This window comes from Trichechus manatus, unplaced genomic scaffold (genome assembly GCF_000243295.1).
Source record: "Trichechus manatus latirostris isolate Lorelei unplaced genomic scaffold, TriManLat1.0 scaffold00063, whole genome shotgun sequence".
NCBI classification, from domain to species: Eukaryota; Metazoa; Chordata; class Mammalia; order Sirenia; family Trichechidae; genus Trichechus; species Trichechus manatus.
This window is the reverse complement of record NW_004443999.1, coordinates 1,030,799-1,053,470: the sequence shown is the minus strand read 5'-3', so window position 1 is coordinate 1,053,470 and position 22,672 is coordinate 1,030,799. Positions and strand designations below refer to the sequence as shown.

Here is a 22,672-nt window from a genome sequence, read left to right as displayed (position 1 = left end):
GCGAACAGTAAGAAAAGAGCTGAGGTGGCAATTCTAATAACAGACAAAATAGACTTTAAAATAAAAATTGTTACTAGAAACGAAGGATTTTAATAATGAAAGGATCAATCTACAAGAAGATACAACAATTATAAACATATATGTACCTAACAAAAGACTCTCAGAATCCATGAAGCAAAAACTGACAATAGTGAAAGGAGAAATAGGCAATTTGACAATCATAGTTGGAGACTTCAATACCCTACTTTCAATAATGGATAGAACAACTAGACAGAAGATCCACAAGGAAAAAGAAGACTTGAACACTATAAACAATATAAACCAACCAGAACTGACATCCACAGAACACTCCATCCAACAATAGCAGAATACACACTCTTCACAAGTACACATGGAATATTCTCCAGGACAGACTGTGTATTAGGCCAAAAAACAAGTCTCATTAAATTTAAAAGGATTGAAATAATTCACAAGTATGCTCTACGATTACAATGCAATAAAATTAAAAATCAATAACAGAAGGAAATCTGGGGATTTCACAAATATGCGGAAATTAAATAACAACTCCTAAATAACCAATGGCTCAAAGAAGAAATTACAAGGGAAATTAGAAAATAATTTGGGATGAATTAAAACAAAAACACAACATACCAAAACTTATGGGATGCAGTAAAGGCAGTACTTAGAGGGAATTTATAGCTGCAAATGCTTATATTTAAAAAGCAGAAAGTTCTCAAATCAATAACCTAACCTTCCACCTTAAGAAACTAGAAAAAGAGCAAACTAAACCCAAAGCAAATAGCAGAAGGAAACAAGAAAGATTAGAGAGAAAAGAAATGAAACGAAGACTAGAAAAACAACATGAAAAAAAGTCACTGAAACAAAAAGTTAGTTTTTAAAAAAAAAATCAACAAACCTTTAGCTAGACTGATCAAAAAAAAAAAAAAAAAACAGCGAGAATAAAACTCAAATTACTAAATCCTTCGTGTCTCATGTTTCCCTTCATGAGATTTTATCCATGGTTAAGAGCTACAGTGAGCTACGACTGCTAACCAAAAGGTCGGCAGTTCTAATCCACCACCTGCTCCTTGGAAGCCCTATGAGGCAGTTCTACTTTGTCCTATAGGGTTGCTATGAGTCGTAACTGACTCTAAGGCAACGGGCTTTAAGAAATATAAAGTGAAACCAAAGTGTCACCCTTGCTTCCTTTTTCCAACTCCAGGAAATCACTAGAGTAAAACTGCTATTTATGTTTAAATGAACTATGTATTTCATTTAAAACTGCTATCCCTATCCTTACTGCTGAAGATAAATGAGTTGGTCACACAAGGTTTCACTGTCTATCTCCTATTTAGATTTAAGGGACACTCAAAGCGTTTTATTTACCATGCAGGGTAAAAGATAAATAATTTTAATGTAATTGGTATTTATGTTAATAATTGAATCTGTTAGCTAGAACCAAATACTAGAAGTTGGTGTTAATAAGTGAACTAAGCCTGCAAAGAAGACAGTTTAAAATGAACGCCTTGATTAGTTCTTTAACATTCAGCAGAAATAATCTTCCTCTCAACTGCCCTTCTACTACTCTTCTCTGCATCTCCCTGTGCCACTTCTCCCACCAAAAGTATGCCTTTTTCTCATCTATGCCCCAGCAATGACTTCCAATTTACATAGTAGGGGTTTACCTCCTTCAGCTGATCCTGAAAGATCCTCTGAGCTATTCTCCTTTAGTCACATGCTGTTTCTCCACATAAGTCAATATTGATAAAAATCCCTTAACTAGACTCTTGAATGTGCAGATAAGCATGCCAGGCAGATATTAATAGGCCCCTTCTATTCCTTTTCCTCCAAAGTGCAGTTAGAATAATCTGTCAGGGATTAGGAAATAACCAAACACTTATTTTAAAAACTATTCGAGTAATGGTTTATAATGTCAAAATTGTAAACAATATTCCACAATGGGTCCTGGCTAACTAAGTTATAAACATCACCTGAAGGGAATAAGAAATCATACTGCCATTGCATTTTACAGTGCATAATGCAGATTTATAGTTTATTCTTTTCTCTACAGCAACCAAGATGAGGAAATCGGGGTTAAAAGAGGTTATATATAGTTTAATATCACACAAGCAGTAAGGGGTCAAACTGGGACACTCAACAGTCTTTGTGATTCCAAATCTATCCGCTAAACCATTATGTAATTGTATATTATAAAGCTTATGAAATATCATGGAAACATATTTGTAATATACTTTTCTCAGTGGTAAAATAGCATATAAAACTGTATCTATACAACAATCTTAAAAGTAAGTGTACTTTAAGGGAGTCATCATAAAATAAAAATAGGTGTATGTGACATTGGTAGAAACATGGTAATTTTTCTTTCATTCCCCTGCCAAAAAAAAACCCAAACTCATTGCCGTCGAGTCGATTCTGACTCATAGAGACCCTATATGACAGAGTAGAACTGTCCCATAAGGGGTTTCCAAGGAGCAGCTGGTAGATTCGAACTGCCAACCTTTTGGTTAGTAGCTGAGCTCTTAACTACTACACCACCAGGGCTCCTTTCTTTTATTAGTTACAATATCATTTAAATAAGAATAAGAAGAAAAATCTGAATCAGCTTATCTATTAGAGAACTAGGTTGGGAAAGTTAAAAGCCAATATACAAAAACCCTCACAGGACTGAGAATCAGAAAAGAAGAGCTCTAAATATAAAGTTTGGGCAAATCATTAAACCTCTTAGGGTTTAAGTTTCCTAATCCGTAAAGTGAAGGGGTTATTAATTCTCTTTTTCAACACTCCTTCTCCAATTAAATTAATGGTTTGCACAGGCACTTGATCTTTACTGCTAATAGTCTATGGTTCTGTTATTCAAATTTGCATGAAACAAATCATAATCTGTAGTAGTATCTCTTCATAACCTTCCACCTTGAAAAAAAATTTGGTTTAAAAGAGACGTTCACTAATATTATGGAATGAATCAGGAAAACAGAAAATATAAATGGCAGGAGACTTTGAGAATTATTTGTTGATGGCAATGATAGTCAATTTTTTTTTTTAATTTTAGAAGAACTCCTACATATTTAACACCCACACCACTTCCTCAATGAAAATGTTTTCTCTCCTGCTTATCTCTCTTGATAAGGCAGGAAGCACGTGAAGAAAAGGGAAAGAGCATGCAGTACAGAGTCAGCCCATCTTGTAACCAAGCAACTACTTACAGTTTTACAGCTGTAATCATAATAAGGCCCCACCCTGAATATTCCCCAGATTTCCTGTTCGAGAAACACTGCTCTAGGTAAGCATTATTAAAATGTAGAATAAAACATCAGTTATAATAACCTCTGTTGCTGTTGGATGCCAATGAGTCAGTTCTGAGTAATAGCGACCCTACGTACAAGAGAACGCAACACTGCCCAGTCCCGTGCCATTCTCACAACCGTTGCTGTTTGAGCCCACTGTTGCAGCCACTGTGTCATTCCATCTCGCTGACCCTCTACTTTACCAACCATGATGTTCCTTTTCCAGGGACTGGTGCCTCCTGATAACATGTCCAGAGTACATGAGAAGAAGTCTCGCCATCCTCGCTTCTAAGGAGCGCTCTGGCTGTACTTCTTCAGAGACAGATTTGTTCGTTCTTCTGCCAGTTCATGGTATATTCAGTATTCTTCACCAAAAGCATAATTCAATGGCATCAATTCTTCTTCAGCAATTCTTTTTCACTGTCCAGTTTTGGCATACATATGAGGTAACTGACAATACCATGGCTTGGGGTCAGGCACACATTAGTCCTCGAAGTGACATCTTTGCTTTTTAACACTTTAAAGAGATCTTTTGCAGCAAATTTGCCTGATGCAATGTGTCGTTTGGTATCCTGACTGCTGCTTCCATGGGCGCTGACTATGGATTCAAGTAAAATGAAATCCTTGACAACTTCAGTCTTTTCTCCATGTATCATGATGTTGCTTTTTGGTCCAGTTTTGAGGATTTTTGTTTTCTTTATGTTGAGGTGTAATCCATACTGAAGGCTGTAGTCTTTTACCTTCATCAGTAAGGGCTTCAAGTCCTCTTCATTTTCAGCAAGCAAGGTTGTGTCATCTGCGTATCGCAGGCTATTACTGAGTCTTCCTCCAATCTTGGTGCCATCTTCTTCTTCATATAGTCCAGCTTCTTAGACTATTTGCTCAGCATACAGACTAAATAAGTATGGTGAAAGGATACAACCCTGACACACACCTTTCCTGATTTCAAGTCATGCACTATCCATCCCCTTGTTCTGTTGGAACGACTGCCTCTTGGTCTATGTACGGGTTCCGCAGGAGCACAACTAAGTGTTCTGGAATTCCCATTCCTCGCAAATTTATCCATAATCTGTTATGATCCAGACAGCCAAATGCCTTTGGTAGTCAATAAAACACAAGTAAAACATCTTTCTGGTATTCTCTGCTTTCAGCCAAGATCCATCTGACACCAGCAATGATATCCCTCGTTCCACGTCCTCTTCTGAATTCAGCTTGAATTTCTGGCAGTTCTCTGTTGATGTACTGTTGCAACCACTTTTGAATTATCTTCAGCAAAATTTTATTTGCATGTGATTATTCATGATATTGTTCAATAATTTCTGCATTCTGTTGGATCACTTTTCTTTGGAATGGGCACAAAGATGGATCTCTTCCAGTCGGTTGGCCAAGTAGCTGTCTTCCAATTTTCCTGGCTTCCTGCATTGCATCTGTTTACTGAAACATCTCAACTGGTATTCCATCAATTGTTTTTTGGCAATGCCTTCAATGCTGCTTGTACTTCTTCCTTCAATACTATTGGTTCTTGATCATATGCTACCTCCTGAAATGGCTGAACATTGACCAATTCTTTTTGGTACAGTGACTGTGTATTCTTTTCATCTTCTTTGGATGTTTCCTACATCATTCAATACTTTGCCCATAGAATCCTTCAATATTGCAACTTGAGGCTTGAATTTTTTCTTCAGTTCTTCAGCATGAGAAATGCCGAGCACATTCATTCCTTTTGGTTCTCTAACTTCAGGTCTTTGCACATTTCATTATAATACTTTACTTTGACTTCTCTAGCCGTCCTTTGAAATCTTCTCTTTAGCTCTTTTACATAACCATTTCTTCCATTTGCTTTAGCTACTCTATGTTCAAGAGCAAGTTTCAGAGTCTCTTCTGACATCCATTTTGGTCTTTTCTTTCTTTTTAATGAACTTTTGCTTTCCTCATGTATGATGTCCTTGCTGTCATCTCACAACTCATCTGGTCTTTGGTAATTAGTGTTCTGTGTGTCAAATCTATTCTTGAGATAGTCTCTAAATTTAGGTAAGATATACTCAAGGTCATACTTTGGCTTTCATGGACTTGTTTTAATTTTCTTCAGCTTCAGCTTGAACTTGCATAAGAGCAACTGATGGTGTGTTCCACAGCTGGCCCATAGCCTTGTTCTGACTGATGATACTGAACTCTAAAAACTTTAAATCCGCACTGAAAATGAGGATCCAATTACTTTCCCATTCCTCTGTGCTTCAACTCAATATTTATTAATACTCATTTTATACTTTAAAGCACATTTTTTCCTAAATCTTTAATCCTTTTATAAGTTAATACAAGATATATATTCTAAGACAGTAATAAAAATAAGACAGCTTTTCAGACACTCTAACACTGATTTGGGTTTGTGATGAGAAATGGGAGAAAGAAGGCAAACAATTCAGGAGAGCGAGTCCATTTAAATCATATTTCCTTAACTTCAATATGAATAGGCACTAGACAGACAACTTTTCACTAATAAAAGATAGTCCAGGAAGATTCAAGTGCTTATTTAGTTTTCTGAAAATGTGTTAAATGAGATGAAATTCCACTGAAATGGGCAAACTCTAGCTAAGTGGCAAGATCACATCAGATGTTCTAAATGGCTTATGTTGCTTTGGTATTGGAACTAAATCTTATTAAACTGAACACATAGTTAAATTACAAATAAAATATGCTCATCAACTAAAAATATTTTTGATGTAACTTATAATTCTTACTTTTTTGAAAGACTATAACCATATATCTTAATTAAATAGCATTTCATAGAATGAAATGGCCTCAAGGAAAACACAAAAAATAATTTTCTGGTCTAGTTAGCACACTGGGAGTTGTGAATGTGTATTTTCTTACTTTTCAAGAGTAGATAACAACAATCCAGCTGAATCCAAAACTCCCTCGCTGGAAACAAAACCTGTTTAATTATTTACCTAAACCAGCAGCACCAATCACTTCAGGCTTGGTTTTTCTATCTGTTCATTTGTTTACTCACCCATCCATCTATTCAACATGTACTAGGGCTCTGTGTCTTCTCAGTAGTATGCTAAGGTGAAGAGGATATAGAGATAAGCCAAGGTCTTTGTCCTCAATGAGGTCACAGTCTTTTGGAGGAGTTAGGTAATTCCAACAGAGTATGATAAATGATAATGATTGAGAGAAGCATAAGAACGCTAAGAAAACATATTAGAAGAGGTAAATCACCCCTCACTCACCAGTGTGGAAGAGAAGTGGGGGAGAAGGGTTGGGGGAAACCTCCTATAGGAAAAGATGCAGAATTGAGTTTTAAAAATTTATTTTAAAAGTTAGGCAAATGAACTGCTGGTGGGAATATAAAATGCTACAACCACTTTGGAAAACAGTATGGTGCTTCCTCAAAAAGCTAGAAATAGAAATACCTCATGATCCAGCAATCCCACTCCTAGGAATATACCCAAGAGAAATAAGAGCCATCACACAAATAGACATATGGACACCCATGTTCATTGAAGCATTATTCACAATAGCAGAAAGATGGAAGCAACCTAAGGGCCCATAGACAGATGAGTGGATAAATAAATTATGGTGCATACACACAATGGAATACTATGCAAGGATAAAGAACAATGATGACTCTGCGAAACATCTCACACCATGGATGAATCTGGAGGGCATTATCCCGCTTGGAGCAAAGGAGAACCAAGAAAACCAAAGACACAAGGAAAATATTAGCCTAAGACATGAAAGGACCACATGAACCAGAGACTCCACCAGCCTGAGAACAGAACTAGACGGTGCCTGGCTACGACCAATGACCGCCTTGACAGGGAACACAACAGAGTCCCGGAAGGAAAGGGAGAAAAGTGTGGAACAGAACTCAAAGTCACATAAAAAGACCAGCCTTAATGGTCTAACAGAGACTGGAGGAATCCCTAAAACTCTGGCCCCCGGATACACTGTTAGCCCAGAACTGAAACCATTCCCAAAGCTCACTCTTCAAAGATTAGACAGGACTATAAAACAAAAAATAATACACGTGAAGAATGTGCTTCTTCTTAGTTCAATGAGATACACAAGACCAAATGGGCGGTCCCTGTCCAGAGGCAGGATAAGAAGGCAGGAAGGGACAGGAATTGGTCAAATGGACACAGAGAACCTGGAGTGGAAAGGGGGAGTGTGATGTCACATTGGGGGATTGCAACTAATGTCACAAAACAGTATGTGTATAAATTTTTGTATGAGAAATTAACTTGAGCTGTAAACTTTCACCTAAGGCGCAATTTCAAAAAAAAACAAAGCTTTAGGGGAATAAATTTAACCCTCCTCCCCCTCCAGAAAAAAAAGTTAGGCAAATGAACATGGGAAGAAAAGGAGAAATCCAACCTTACCCTCATACAACCCTTTACATGTCTCAAAGTGAGAAATCGGAGGCCTAGAAAAATTAAATAATTTGCCAAAATTTCATGGCTAGTAAATGGCAGAGCTCAAAGTAGCACCTAAGCTCCCACTTGCTCATAATCTAACATAATGATGCCCAACCCTTTAAAGTATATGGACTTTTTCTTTTAATTTCAGAAAGTTCCAAACCAGAATACACAAATCCATAGATACAGAAAGCAGATGAGTGGTTTCCAGGGATGGAGGCGGGGGGCGGGGAGGTATGGGGAGTAACTCCTTAGTGGGTTTCCACTTAATGGGTTTCTATCTGGGGTGGTATCAAATTTCTGGAACTATACAGTAGTGATGGCTACACAACATTGTGAATGTACTTAATGCCACTGAAATATATACTTTCAAATGGTTAAAATGTTATTTTAGCACAATTTTAGAGAGTTTCATCAATTTCCTACATGATAACAGGTATACCTTCAGTAGACAGTAATTACAGATATACATTTAAAAGACTAAAAACTCAGTATTGCTTTTAGTTACTATTTTATTAATCACTGCAGCAAAATACTCTTAAAAACAGTATTTATAAATATGTGAAAATTACTAATTCAGTCTACCATATTTGAAGCTCAAATTTGATTTAATTTGGTAAGTCCCCAAGGAGTCCATGACCCACAAGATGGGAATCACTGATTCATGTTCTTTATGTTCTTTCTTAAACAAAAACAACAAAGCTCGCTTCCTGATGCTTAGAAATGATGCTTAAGGGGGCTTCTAGAAGTGGTCCTTCAATGAGGTAACCATATGCCATCCATAGTTCAGAAGGCCAGAGTGCTAGATTTTATTTTCTTTACATAAGCATTGCAATGCATTTTAGACTATCTTCTTCGAAATTCATTTAGAATTTAATGTGCTTTATAAATTTCTTGTAAGTTCTAAGTCCCCAGAGTAGGTTTTAAATAAATTATTTCTATAAGGATAAAAATAAAGCCAACAAAAATATTTATCAAATTCCACTATACCCATGGCACTGTAAAAGATACAAAGAAGTATGTGAATGGTCCCTGCCCAAAAGGAACCTGAAATAGTCAAGAAGATTTAAATTCATGAAAACTTAAATACTATAAATGGTTTCAATGACAGCCTAAGACACTAAAAGAAGCACATATGTTGATTACTACCTGCCAGATGAACAGAAAGGCAAAAGCTGCTACAGGGTTTCAAACCAAAAAACCAAACCCACTGCTGTCAAGTTGATTCTGACTCATAGTGACCCCACAGGGTTTCCAAGCCTGTAAATGTCTATGGAGGCAGACGGCCACATCTTTCTCCCATGGAGCCACTGGTGGTTTCAAATCGCTAACCTCTCGGTTAGCGGTCGATCGCTTTAACCACTGTGCCACCAGGGATCCGTACAAGGTTTCAAAGAAGGGAGGAGCAATTACTCCAGTCTATGGTGGTGGGAAAACGCTCTACAGTAGAAATGGATTTTGAATGAGAGTTGCATCTTGAAGAACGAGCAAGATTTGGGGTGGTGAGGCAAAAATAAGACAGGATATTCTAAGCTTTATTCAATTCACTAACCGCTTGCTGAATTCTCATTCCGTGCCAAGTACCAAGAATACAAAGATGAGATGGTCTGTGTGACCCGTGGGCAAATTCTGCTTTGTGTGTCTGAAACCACCCCAAAAACTTACAATACTATACAATTAATTACTCTCACCCTCCACACTGGAGAACAATTGTGATTGGCAGATTCTGACTGCTGACTATTGTCTGAATATAGGCCACACCTTAATCTGAATTTGTCTTCCCTAAAAGGTGAATTTTACATATTGCAACAAACCCAAGGTGCGATGCTTGAAAGCTTCCTGTACGAGAATCTCTTTCCAGAGTTATGTTTACTTACCATTTAACGATGCCATCAAAAAACAGAGCAGACTTGCCTACTGAACCCAGCTTAGGTAAGGAATGGAGATACGACTGGATCTCAATATTGCCCATCACTTCCGCCCCCAGGAGGGTAATAAAAAGGGTCAGAGGCTCCTCTCCTTTGAAGCAGTTGTCTGACTAACAGGAAAAATCATTTGTGTGCCTACCAGTCTAAAAACCTGGGTGGAGGTTGGCTGGGGTGTACTTTAGATAAAATCTGATTATTTTTTATTTTTATTTTTTAATTTTGCTTCTTGTCAGTGAGGCAGAAATACATAAAGAAGAAAACAGCAGTCATCCATAATCTCACTAACCAAAGTAAAGGATCTGGGGCATTTTCACATATTTTCCATTGAAGGTTTTGATCAGGGAAGTGATGTTATTTTAAGGAGAATAAGCTGACAGTAGTGTATAGGTGGGAGAAGCACAACAGAAAGGAGGCCACCTAAGAGGCTGCCATGAAGAGTACTAATGCCGCAAGCGCAGCTGCTGTCTACTGAGCATCCTGGCTGCACACGGCACCATCTGAAGTCCTTTACATTCACTCTGTTCCTCTCTCAGCCCTAACAGGCAGGCATTGTTTTCAGGGAGTCCCTGAGCGCTGCAAATGGTTAACACACTTGGCTGCTAATCAAAAGGTTAGTGGTTCGAGTCCACCCAGAGGCACCTCGGAAGAAAGGCCTGGTGATCTACTTCTGAAAAATCAATCACTGACAACCTATGGAGCACAGTTCTCCTCTGACACACGAGGTCGCTGTGAGTGAGTCAATTTCATGGCAACTGTTTTTTTTTCCTTCTAATTTTATTGTGCTTCAGGTGAAAGTTTACAACACAAATTAGTTGCTCATTCAAAAATTTATGTACAAATTGTTTGGTGACATTGGTTGCAATCCCCGCAATGTGTCATCATTTCATAATTTTGCCCCCACCCTCTAAAGGCCTGACTGGCCCAAGATGAGTACATGATCTGAGCTGGGTAAATCTAAATATCCCACATCTGGCCAAAATCCCGGCCAGAGTGCTACTCTGAGGCCTTTTCTGCACTATAGAACTAGGAAGTAAAGTCAGTTCTTCTCTGGTGGTAAAACTGTGAGGGGTGAAATGTGGAAGTATAAAATAGCCTTAATTCTTGTCCTGTGGAGGACAGTGAAGAGTGCCTGCAGAAAAGCAAATACCTCTGAAAAGTTTTCAAATAAAGCTACAAAATAAAAAAACTTTCATACCTCATCAGCACAAAATATATCAAACTTCCGCCAGGAAAAGGGAAAAAGTATGTTAGCATTAATATTACTAACCTTGTTTGTTCTTGGGTTCAACATAAGTGGCTTGCCTTTCTCTTTTCTGTGCAAATGACGACATACCAAATTACAAGGACTGGCAACTACTCTTAACCGAGGTAACATCTTTTCTTTCCCCTGGGAAAAGCAAAGCAAATGTAACCACAAATGATAAATAAATTACAGAACAGCATATACATTTAAGTATCAGATTTCAAAAACAGATTTAGAAAGTGTGTTAGTTATCTAGTGCTGCTATAACAGAAATACCACAAGTGGATGGCTTCAACAAACAGAGGTTTATTCTCTAACAGTCTAGGAGGCTAGAAGTCCAAATTCAGGGTGCCAGCTCCAGGGGAAGGCTTTCTCTCTCTGTCAGTTCTAGGGGAAGGTCCTTGTCATCAATGTTCACCTGGACTAGGAGCTTCTCAGGCGCAGGGACCCCGGGTCTGAAGGATGTGCTCTGCTCCCTGCACTGCCTTCTTGGTGGTATGAGGTCCCTGTCTCTCTGCTTACTTCTCTCTTTTATATCTCAAAAGAGACTGGCTTAAGACGAAACCTAATGTTGTAGGTTGAGTCCTGCCCCATTAACATAACTGCCACGAATCCCATCTCATTAACACCACAGAGATAGGATTTACAACCCATAGGAAAATCATATCAGATGACAAAATGGTGGACAATCGCACAATACTGGGAATGGCCTAGCCAAGTTGACAGATATTTTTGTGGGACACAATTCAATCCATGACAGAAAGTTTATCTTTCAACATGTGAAAAAGCTTTTTCAAAAGACCTTCATGTCAGTCTCTTCAACAAATGGTGCTGGGATAACTGGATTTATACATGCAAAAGAATGAATCTGGAGCCATGCCTCACACCGTATACAAAAATTAACTCAAAATACATCAATGACCTAAACATAAGAGCTAAAGCCATAAAACTCTGAGAAGAAAACATAGGGGTAAAGCTTCAGGACATTCTTTTAGGCAATGGATTCTTAGGCATAACACCAAAAGCATGAGCAGTAAAAGAAAAAAATAAACTGTACTTCATGAAAATTAAAAACTTTTGTGCATCAAGGGACATTATCAAGAAAGTCAAAAGACAACATACAGAATGGGAGAAAAGATTTGGAAACCATATTATCAGATAAGGATTTAATATCCAGAATATATAACGAAATCCTAAAACTCAACAAAAAGACAAACAACACAATTAAACAATGGGTAAAGGACCTGAATAGACATTTCTCCAAAGGAGACATACAAATAGCAAATGAGCAGATGAAAAGATGCTCAACATCATTAGGGAAATGCAAATCAAAACCACAATGACGTGCCACGTCACACGTACTAAGATGGTGCAAATGGTTAACGTGCTTGGCTGCTAATCCAAAGGTTGGAAGTTCGAGTCCACCCAGAAGTACCTCAGAAAAAAAGCCTGGGGATCTACTTCTGAAAAATAAGCCACTGAAAACACTATGGAGCACAGTTCTACTGTGACACACGAGGGTTACCATGAGTCACAACTGACTCGACAGCACCTGGAAAAGGATGGCTATTATCAAAAAATAACTGTTGGTGAGGGTGTGGAGAAACTGGAACACTCCTACGTTGATGGTGGGAATGTAAAATGGTGCAGCCTCTGTGGAAAAGTTTGGTGGTTCCTAAAAAAGTTAAACACAGAACTACCATATCAGCCAGAAATTATACTCCAAGGTGTATACACAATACTTGAAAACAGTGACTCAAGCAGACTCAGGTCCATCAATGTTCACTGCAGCTTTAGTCACAATAGCCAAAAGGTGGAAACAACCAAAATGCCCATCAGCGGAGAAAAAGATAAACAAAATGTGGTATATATACACAATGGAGTATTATTCTGCCATATAGAGAAATGAAGTTCTGATATATGCCATCACACAGATTAACTTTGAAAACAATTATGCTACATGAAATAAGCTAGACACAAAAGGACAAATACTGTATGACCCCACGTATATGAAGTATCTAGAATAGATAAATCTAAGGAGACAAAAGTAAATTAGTGGTTACCAGGGGATAGGAGGAAAGGAGAATGGGGGAAAATACTCATTTAGTATTCATTTGTTTTATGCAGTATGTTATTCTCTTTAAGCTCTTAAGTACATTTATACTAAAATTATAGTGATGTATTCCTTTAGATAATAATAAATACCTAAATAACACTGCTATAAAATGAATGTTAGTTTATATTTCTGTTTGATAACCATAATGTAAATTTCCATGCATGAGTTTTTTTAAAAAATGATTTCAAAATAAACAGACAAAAAAAAAAAAAAAAAAACCCCAGTGAGAAAAAATAAATACTTCTTGGAAGAAGTGAGATAGGGAATATAAAACACATTTGGATGAAGAAGGGGGATATATCTGGTGGCAAGGAGGGGAACAGAAATGGCATTTTGAATGATTTGGGAATAACGTGGAATCTGTGGACTGACAAATTATGGGATTTTGGGTTTTTATAGTTTAAAATCCTTTAGGGAATATTGCAGCAGACATTTAACCTTGTCTTTTTCAGACAGGGACAGTGGGTTTAACTGGGTTGGCCAAGGTCATGCAACTAATAAATGACAGAATTAAAACCTAAATCTAGAACTCATGCATACAAGTCTGGAGCTCTTCCCACTCCAGTATACTGGTGCAGAAGTGAACTAAACTTAGGCAACAAAAGACCCTCAAAGTCTGTGACTCTGGAAAGGGGAGCCTTGTGGCCATTCCCTGCATTTTGCTTTCTAAACCTGTTTTTAAAAATCCTCAACTAAAAAATCTATTACAGTGGAGTTAACTCATTCACACATTTATCTTATAGTCCTACAACTATACAAATAAAGAAAAAAAGAGAGAGATTAAGATTTACTGATACAGGCAATTCCACTTGTCTTTCTGTTAAATAAGCTTATGCCCCTGAGACCATGAGGAGACAGAAGTAAATCTGGCTATTCTCTTAGAAGAGTTCTTATTCTAAGTATGATTATAGTGTTTAGAGGCATGCATATTTCATAAAACATTAAACCCAAAAAACCAAAACGGTTGCTCAAAGTTCCAACACTGAAAGAAAAACTATTACATTTACTGCAAAATGGCATATTGGTCTCAAACGTGGTGCCTAAACATGACCACAAAAAATGAATATGCTCACTGGCACCACCAAGAACCGAGAGAGACATACCACGAAATAACTGATGTTTTCTGCAAAAATGTTGATGTCATAAAAGACAAAGACTATGGAACTACTGCGGTTTAAAGAAGACGAAATAAACAAATATGACAACTAAATATAAAATCATCCCGGACTGGATTGTATATTGGAAAAAAAATTGCTGTGAAAGACATTACTGAGCTAAATTAACCCAAACTGGAAAGTCACGGTAGATTACATAAAAGTATTATATAATGTTAAAATTTCTGAATTTGATAACTGTACTGTGGGGTTATGTACATCTTTGTTCTGAAAATGCACACTGAAGTATTAAGGGGTAAAGGGGCATAATGTATGCAACTGATCCTTTGAAACAATTTTAAAATAAAGACAGCAATCTAAATAGTAGCATCAAGTGCACTAATAAATGCTAGAGTAGCAACCCAATTGCATAAGACCTCAGTGAAGACTGAAATAGTATTAAATTTAGGTTTGGAAGGTACACCTTTTAACTATGTACCTACTGATAGCAACATGTTAACATGTTACAAGGAAAGGCTTTGGCTTCACTTCTCTCTTCAAATTTCCCACTAAAGAGGAGAAGCCTTCTGATGAGTTTAAAGCCACCCAAGGATACAGCTTCAGAACTTCAGGAACTACATCAACCACAAAAAGAATGCAGACTGCTAGTGAGGCTGCATTTGTTTATAAAGACAAAACAAAAGCCTAGTTTGACCAAATAAAGAAAATACCAGAAGAAAAAAACTATCTTTCTAGAACAAGATTTTTAAAACAAACTTTTTACTTTCCAGTAATTACAGATTTACACAAAAGTTGCAAACATAGCAGAGTTCCTATATATCCGCCTTTACCCAGTTTGTTTTCTCTAATGTTTCGAATGGGTTCTTCTAGGAAAAAAAGAAAAGCCCATCATGCTTTAATTTCATCATTAGAAAGACTAGGCACTGGCTTCAGAGCATCTCAAAGTTGTTTTATGCTCTAAGCAATATTATTTTATGGTAGTGTAGTTAGGCACTTGAAGCTGGGCTTGCCTTTCTTAAAAAACAACAGGCTGGCGGCCTTTTTTTTTAATAAGTCTCTTGAACTAAGAATGGTTTTTACATTTTTATACGGTTGTAGGAAAACAAAGAGTATGTGACCCCCAAAGCCTAAAATATTTACTATCTGGCCCTTTACAAAAAAAGTTTGCCGACCCCTGTGCCCCAAAAGGCGAGAAGTACAATCTCCTGTTTAACTCCAGGTATGTGCACATGCATGCACTCAAATGCACACTCACATGTACACAAACGCGCACACACACACACAGAGGTTTGAGTGGTGGCAGCACCACTGGATTAGTTCCACATGTATTTCAATCCAGAGGTCAGGCAGGACTTCAAATACAGGATATTTTTAAGTACTGCTGATAACTTATACTCCTGGGCACTGAAACACTCGTCTGCTGGTAACTATGTTGAAGCTGTCTTCAAACCGTACCACTTCCCTTCAGGAATCTCTGAAACAAGGTGTGATTTGCTATTTCAAGACTATTTGCACAAGGCTTCTAGTCTCACCCACACATAAGATAACTGTGGATGGTGGTCCCAATATTAAGAGTGATGTGGTGTTGGACATTCTTCAACATTACCAATGAAAGCATCACTTATATTAGTCACGGATGCAGTCAAACTTTAAATAGTCAGAGCATACAGGTAAATGGGATGGATGTGTGAATAATTTGAAAGGTTTCCTGATCTTTCAGAAAAAAAGTGAAAAGCATTGTACAGGCGGCCAGATCAAGAGAGTAGTGATGGCTTTGCTCACATCTTCAAGGAAGAAATTTACAAATTAATTAATTAAAGAAGCAATGACAAAGAATGTACAAAACAGGAAGAACTGAGGAAAACCCAGCAATTTGAACTCTTCATAAATTTACTTAAGTATTCAAAAATGATTTAATTTCTGAATAATTTTCTTAATTTCTGTGTATAGAATGAAATCTGAAAATCACATGTAGAAGATTTGAGACCCTTCTAAGAAATATTTCAGCTGCTCAAAAGACAGTAAGGAGGAAAAACAACCAGATGAGCCTCTGCAAACAATTATTTGAGTCAAACAAGAAAACCACTCCCTCCATTACTAATCTGTACTACCCAAGGCCACCCAACCATCTTCTGGGGTGACATTAAACTCTAACAACTTCCTGATAGTGTTTTCAGGGGAACAGAAAGACAAATTATTGGAATTATGTTATGTCACACAAATTGTCTTATCGTTCATTATGCAGATACTGTACCCACATCCTCATCATTTTTCATTGCTACAGCCCCATTATCATAGTCAGGGTTTTCAATGGCTACTTTTTTGCAAGTACGTCCCCAAGGCCTTTCTTCTGAGGCACCTCTGGGTAGGCTTGAACCTCCAACTTTTTGGTTAGCAGCTGAGTATATTAATCATTTGTACCACCCAGGGATTCCAAATCTATTTCACAGGTAACTGTGACGATCAAATGAGAGAATACATGTGAGAGAGTATTATAATGAAAGACTTTTTAAAAAGTGTTACATCACTCAAATTATCAGAGAACTTTATCACCAAATAATAGAGTAAAATAAAATATTAATTTTAACAGTATCTTTAAAACAAGTAGGCATAAGTAAAAAAATTAACTTAAGAAACAGAAAGCTGGTCATGGGGAACCCAAGGCTGAGAAGGGGGGAGTGTTGACATGTCATGGGCTTGGCAACCAATGTCACAAAATAATATGTGTATTAATTGTTTAATGAGAAACTAGTTTGCTCTGTAAACCTTCACCTAAAGTACAAAAAATAATAATAATAACTCAAGGAAGGAAAAAACCAACCTCTGCTAAAATTAGAACCAAAGACAGGTAAAAAGACACAGACAGTAGACAGGTAGGTTTAACATCAGCTAGAGGCAACAAGACAAAATGGGGAAAACACACCTAATTCCTTACGTTATACAGATATGATGGAAAGACAACTATAGGACTAGCCTGATGCCAAGTGCAAATGGTTAACCTGCTCAGCAGCTAACCAAAAGGTTGGTGGTTCAAGTCTACCCAGAGGTGCCTCAGAAGAAAGGCCTGGTGATTCACTTCTGAAAAATCAGACATTGAAAACCCTATAGAGCACAGTTCTACTCTGACACACATGGGGTTGTCATGAGTTGGAATTAACTCTACTCGACACCAACTGGTTTTAAATAAGACTAGCTCATGGAGGTGCTGGGCAATGACTGAAGACAGGAAGCAAAAAAAGGTGGGGCTTCTAATTTTGAATGAATATGTAAGATTAAGCCTGCTTATTTGAGAATTTCTTGGGTATGGGGTATGCCTGTGGTTTCTCCCCCTGGTATGGTCACCGTCCATCTATATAAATCACTGTGAGCAGATTCACACTGCCTTGCCCTTTCCATGAGTCAGCACTGATGAAAGGAGGAGTTCTTAAACTTGGAGGTGAGGAGTCTGGCTCCTGACCAAAGTTCTGTGCGTGATCTTTCAGGCCTGACTACGCGGGCAATTACAAAGACTTTGGCTGGCAGGCTTCATGGAAGAAAACTGCCCTCTCCACATCAAACCAAGTTTCCACAGTGAACACCTATTTCTTTTATAATTAGGAACATACTGCCATATTACTCTTAATATTAATTACAACAGAGTGGTGAGAACATAAACCGAACAGCTGTCTCCCCTCCCCCACTGGCCATGCTCCATATATATCTGCACTCCTAGCCTAGGCGTCTTGATTCAGAGGCCTCCTTAAACGGTGAGGGGTATAGTTCTGACGACACTTTTCTCCACTCTGACTCAGTATGCAGTACCCTTCCACTCCTTTTTGTTCTGAGCTCCCCACAGGCGACCCTCATAGGAAGTGAATGAAGGCTTGTTACTTTCAGTTTGGTTTGTTGTCTTAATCCACCAGCTTGGCGCCTGGCAGCTCAGCTCTCTATGCAGCTCAGCTCTGGATGGGTGGTGTTTATAAACTGGACTGAAACTGGAAACTGCTAGGCCATTGGCTGCTTGAGACTATTCTCCCTGTCCCCAACCCCCTCCCTGGGGAAAGAAAGAACACCTGGAAAAGACCGCAAAAAAAAAAAACAAAAAAAAGAAGAAGAAGAAAACCTGTTGCTGTTGCTGTGGAGTCGATTCTGACTCATAGAGACACTACAGGACAGAGTAGAACTGCTGTATACAGTTTCTGAGGAGGGCCTGGTGGATTTGAACTACTGACCTTTGGGTTAACAGCCAAGCTCTTAACCACTGCGCCACCAGGGCTCCAGAGACTAAAAGTAGAGAAAGGTTATGACTTGGGGCCATGAGCACAAACTCTGCAGTCAGACAGACCTGATCCTGACTCTGGACTCAGCTAATTACCAGTTTGGAATTAGTTGTGTCACCCTGGCATTCCCAAATGACAGTCTCTGAACTGGTGTTAGTCTGGACACGTTTTTCCCTGGTCTGTGACCAAATGAGAAAAACAAGGACAATATAACAGTTTTTCATGACACTAAATGTATTCTTTCTTTTTGTATTATAATTATGACATTCCTAGCTTTTTAGTGGTAAAAATGTCCATTGTTTTATGCAAAAATGGGGATAGTAGATTGCAGTCATTTTTAAAAAAAGTTCTTAGCTGTGAAAAAATGAAAAGTTGGCAATCTTAAGTCTGTTCTCACATACTTTCTTTTTTAACTTATCAACAAAGTCTGAAAGTCTGGGAACCACTGACTTAACTTCTTAGCCTCATTTTTCTCATCAATAAAATGGGAAAGGAGAAACTGTATCTTGCAGAGTTGTGCAGAGTAATGATAACAGCTATAAAGCATCAAGCCCTTAAAACTTAATCATCACCATTATTATAAAGAGCATGACTACTTGACTTGAAGAACTATTCAATAAAATCCATAACTAGACAGTCTAGGACAATGGTTAGAAGGCAAGCTCTGGAGTCAGACTGCCTGGATTTAAATACTCGCTTTGCCATTTGCTAGCTCAGTGATCCTGAATAAGTCACAACCTCCCTGAGTTGCAGTTTTCTCATTCCTCAAATGGGGGTAAAAAACGAGTACTACTAAGTTCTACTATGTACAGCTGTTTTAAATTTTAGATAATCTATGTAAGATGCTTATCACAGTGCCCTATAAGTGCTCTATAAATGGTAGTTATCATAAGCATTATTGTTAGTAGTAGTAATGGAATAAAGTAGTCAGAAGGTGCCTTCTAAATTCCTTTCAGTTTCTGCATCAACATCTCCTAATGTTGAAATCCATAGTAAGAGAGTGTGAGGCTAATCATGGTAAACACTTACTTAAAATATTTCAAATTAAATCTCTAGGTCAAGAATAAACACTTGAATGGTATATAGATCCACATGGCGCCGCCATGAGTCAGAATCAGCAACTAACAACAACACTGATCCAGGTAACATTAAACATCATCCTAAACAATTAACTACAGAATTGATTTTTTTTCATTATTTTTGAAATTTGTTGACATCTATCAAAAGAAGTACAATATACAGCTATGTAATCAAAATGGTGATTTTTCAAGTAAAATAGTTAACTTTTTATGAAACTGTTACTTTTTATAAAATCAAATGTAGAGTAACTTTTGTTACTTATTGTGAATTTTGTCCTCTGATATTGACCCTAAGAAAACAATGGTTTTTTTTTTTTCAATTGTACTGTAGGTGAACGTTTACAGTGCAAATTAGTTTTCTCATTCAAAAATTTATACCCAAATTGTTTTGTGTCATTGGTTACAATCCCTGCAATGTGTCAGCACTCTCCCTCTTTTCACCTTTGGTTCCCCAAGTCCATTTGTCCAGTTTTCCCGCCCCTTCCTGCCTTCTCGTCTTTGCCTTTGGGCAGGTGTTGCCCACTTGGTCTCATATACTTGACTGAACTAAGAAGAACGCTGCTTATAGGCCTGTCTAATCTTTGGCTGAAATGTGGACTTTGGGAGTGGCTTCAGTTCTGAGTTAACAGGGTGTCCGGGGGCCATAGTCTCGAAGGTTTAGGGAAGCACATCTGTTGAGGTTTGTTATTTTGAACATGCCTCTCTCCAAAGGTAACATAAATTTTCTAGAATTATCTTCAGAACCAGGAATGAAAGTCAAATCCAGGGCCACAAAATTAACACAAACAGAGAGATGGTTATCGTGAGTATCAAAGAAACACCTGCTAATCCTAGTCCATAGATGCCATTTCATATGAATGGACAGAACCATTCCAATCGTAGAACTTTCTAGCCTGCAACAAACTCCTTCGTACAAAATGAGGAACAAACGCATACTTATACATTGCCTAATTCATGTCACTAATTCACCCTGGCTCAATGAGACCTATTTCCTAATGGGGCTTCGAGCCACCAAATCGGTCTTTAAGGAGAGGAGATGCTCTTGGTTCTGGAGGCCACAGAGCCTCACTCTGGGACGGGAGTGGGGTGCCCTGGGACCGGCAAGTCGCGAAATCGCACCCTAAACCCGTTCGCCCAGGTCGAACTGGAGGTCCCCGCGATCTGACCGCACATCGCCCCCAGTCCAGACTCAGCGAGCCCCTTCCCTTGACTCCCTCACCCCACACGCCCTTCCGCCAGGCGGGGACCAAGCCGGCTACAGCGCGCAGAGGCCAGCAGCAGGCCGCGCTCGCTACCCGGGAACGCGCGCAGGAGGCGTCGCCCACCCCTAGATGGCGCGCCCGCCCGGCACCGCCTAGCCGGTTCGCCCGCACTGCGTCCTGCGCGGAGCCTACCCCGAATGTCTCCCAGCCACAGGTGGTGCTACCTACCGGCGGAGAGGCCGCGGTCCTGCCGCGCGCTCAGACGATGCTCCGCTCCGGCCTGGCCCTCCCCTTCTCCGATCGTCCCGGAGCTGCGCCAACTCTGGCTCAGACTAGCGTGGGCGGCCGGCCACTAGCCCAGGAAGCCAGTAAAGAAGCCTAGAGAGGGGAGGGAGCTGGACGAGGGTCGGCGCGGCCCCGCGGGCGAAGACTGACGGGCGCGCGGGCCAATGCGCACGCCGGGACCCGGCCTGAGGGGCGGGGCTCCGCCTCGGGGCTTAGGGGCCCGCGCGCTCCGGTTCCTGCTTAGCAGGACTTTCCTCCTCTTACTCGAGGTTGCTTTAGTGCGGCCCAGCGCGAGCTTGTGATAGGGACCGGGCCAAGTAGGAGGAACCTGGAGATACAAGCGACATCCACGGTTCCAGGAAAGGAGCCGGGCTGGCCGCTCCGGGAAGCCGCATCCCCGTCGCAGGCGTGAGTGGCGAGCTGACAGCAGCGGGCTCACGCGAGAAGAGGCTCTGCGCAGGCGCGGGCGCTTGTCGGCGGGTACCAGTTTCGAGCCGCAGCAGGGGTGAGGAAAGCTGGTCTATCTGTGGAGGGAGGGAGAGGATGAAAGAGAATTAAGAGCTGGATACTGGGCCAGAGAGTGCAAAGGCGGAAGAAAGAGAACTCTGGAAATCCGAGACCTCGGCACTTTCGGGACGCTTTACGTTTCTTTTTGTTTTTTTTTCTTGTACTGAAAGATTCATTTTAGTTCGCGTGTATAGGATTAGCATTTCTGCAAAATTATTTGCCACTCTGCAGCTGCCGGCACAGTTATTGGCCCACAGGAAATTTACTAATCATCCCCACTGTCACTATTACCATAAATAGACATTCTGTGTTCGCTTTCAGAAAAACACTGGGAACACTAAATTATCTCGTTGAAAGCCACAGGGACCCTACCTCAATACATCTGTACCCACCCACCGTTGTGATATTGGAGGATACTTCTTTACTCTTATTTCAGGAAATATTTTCAGCAAAAAAATCTTTACTGTAATCGAGCATGTTTACCCTTAAAACAAGGTATGGTCATGATAGTTTTAAAATAAAGATGTAAAGAGTGGAATAAGAAAATTAGGAGTGATGGAAAAGTAGGCTAGGAGAAGAGAGTCCAAGTAAAGAACAGTAAATTGACCCCTCTTTTGAACTCTTTGGGAAACCCTGGTGGCATGGTGGTTAAGAGCTACAGCTGCTAACCAAAAGGACAGCAGTTCGAATCCACCAGGCGCTCCTTGGAAAGTATGGGGCAGTTCTACTCTGTCCTGTAGGGTCGCTATAAGTCAAAATCGACAAGACGGAAGAGGGTTTTAACTCTGACAATTACGTAAACTTTGGAACAACTGAGCCACTTTGAACATTGAAGCGTCGGGCATGTGAGGGAACACTTTGTAGTTAGATGAGAAGTGATACATATGGCTGCTATAGTAACCACCTGCAGTAAAAGACTATAAAAAAGCATGACCTAAAATAACGCTGCTAGCCAGGAACTGTCAAGATGCAGCAAGCTGAATGAGGGAAACTTCAAAAATTACAAGTGTTCTTATAAATTCTTCATTACTAATGGTGAAATTCTTTTGTCTGTGAAAGATAGTTTGTCCTACATTAGAATAATTGAAAGTTGGAGGGCTGTTGAGCACTATAATTTAGAGCCCTGGTGGTACAGTGGTTAAGAGCTTGGCCGCTAACCAAAAAGTTGGCAGTTCAATCCACCAGCTGCTCCTTGGAAACCCTATGGGGCAGTTC

The 22,672-nt window shown here is 39.4% G+C and overlaps 1 protein-coding gene across 2 annotated transcripts in view; it reads right to left on the bottom strand.

Annotated features, from left to right (window-relative positions):
• Positions 1-21,183, bottom strand: part of ME2 (malic enzyme 2) — a 66,696-nt gene extending 45,513 nt beyond the window's left edge. The window contains exons 1-2 of one of the 2 annotated variants that reach the window (XM_023733952.1): positions 20,894-21,183; positions 10,919-11,038 (exon numbers count right to left, since the gene is read on the bottom strand). In XM_023733952.1, coding sequence (XP_023589720.1) covers positions 10,919-11,026 — 108 coding nt within the window. In that variant the 5' untranslated portion in view covers positions 11,027-11,038; positions 20,894-21,183. Of the gene's footprint in view, positions 1-1,685; positions 1,869-10,918; positions 11,041-20,893 lie in introns of those variants that run through there. The other variant, XM_023733953.1, reaches the window with a different exon arrangement.
• Between the last annotated feature and the right edge of the window lie 1,489 nt (positions 21,184-22,672).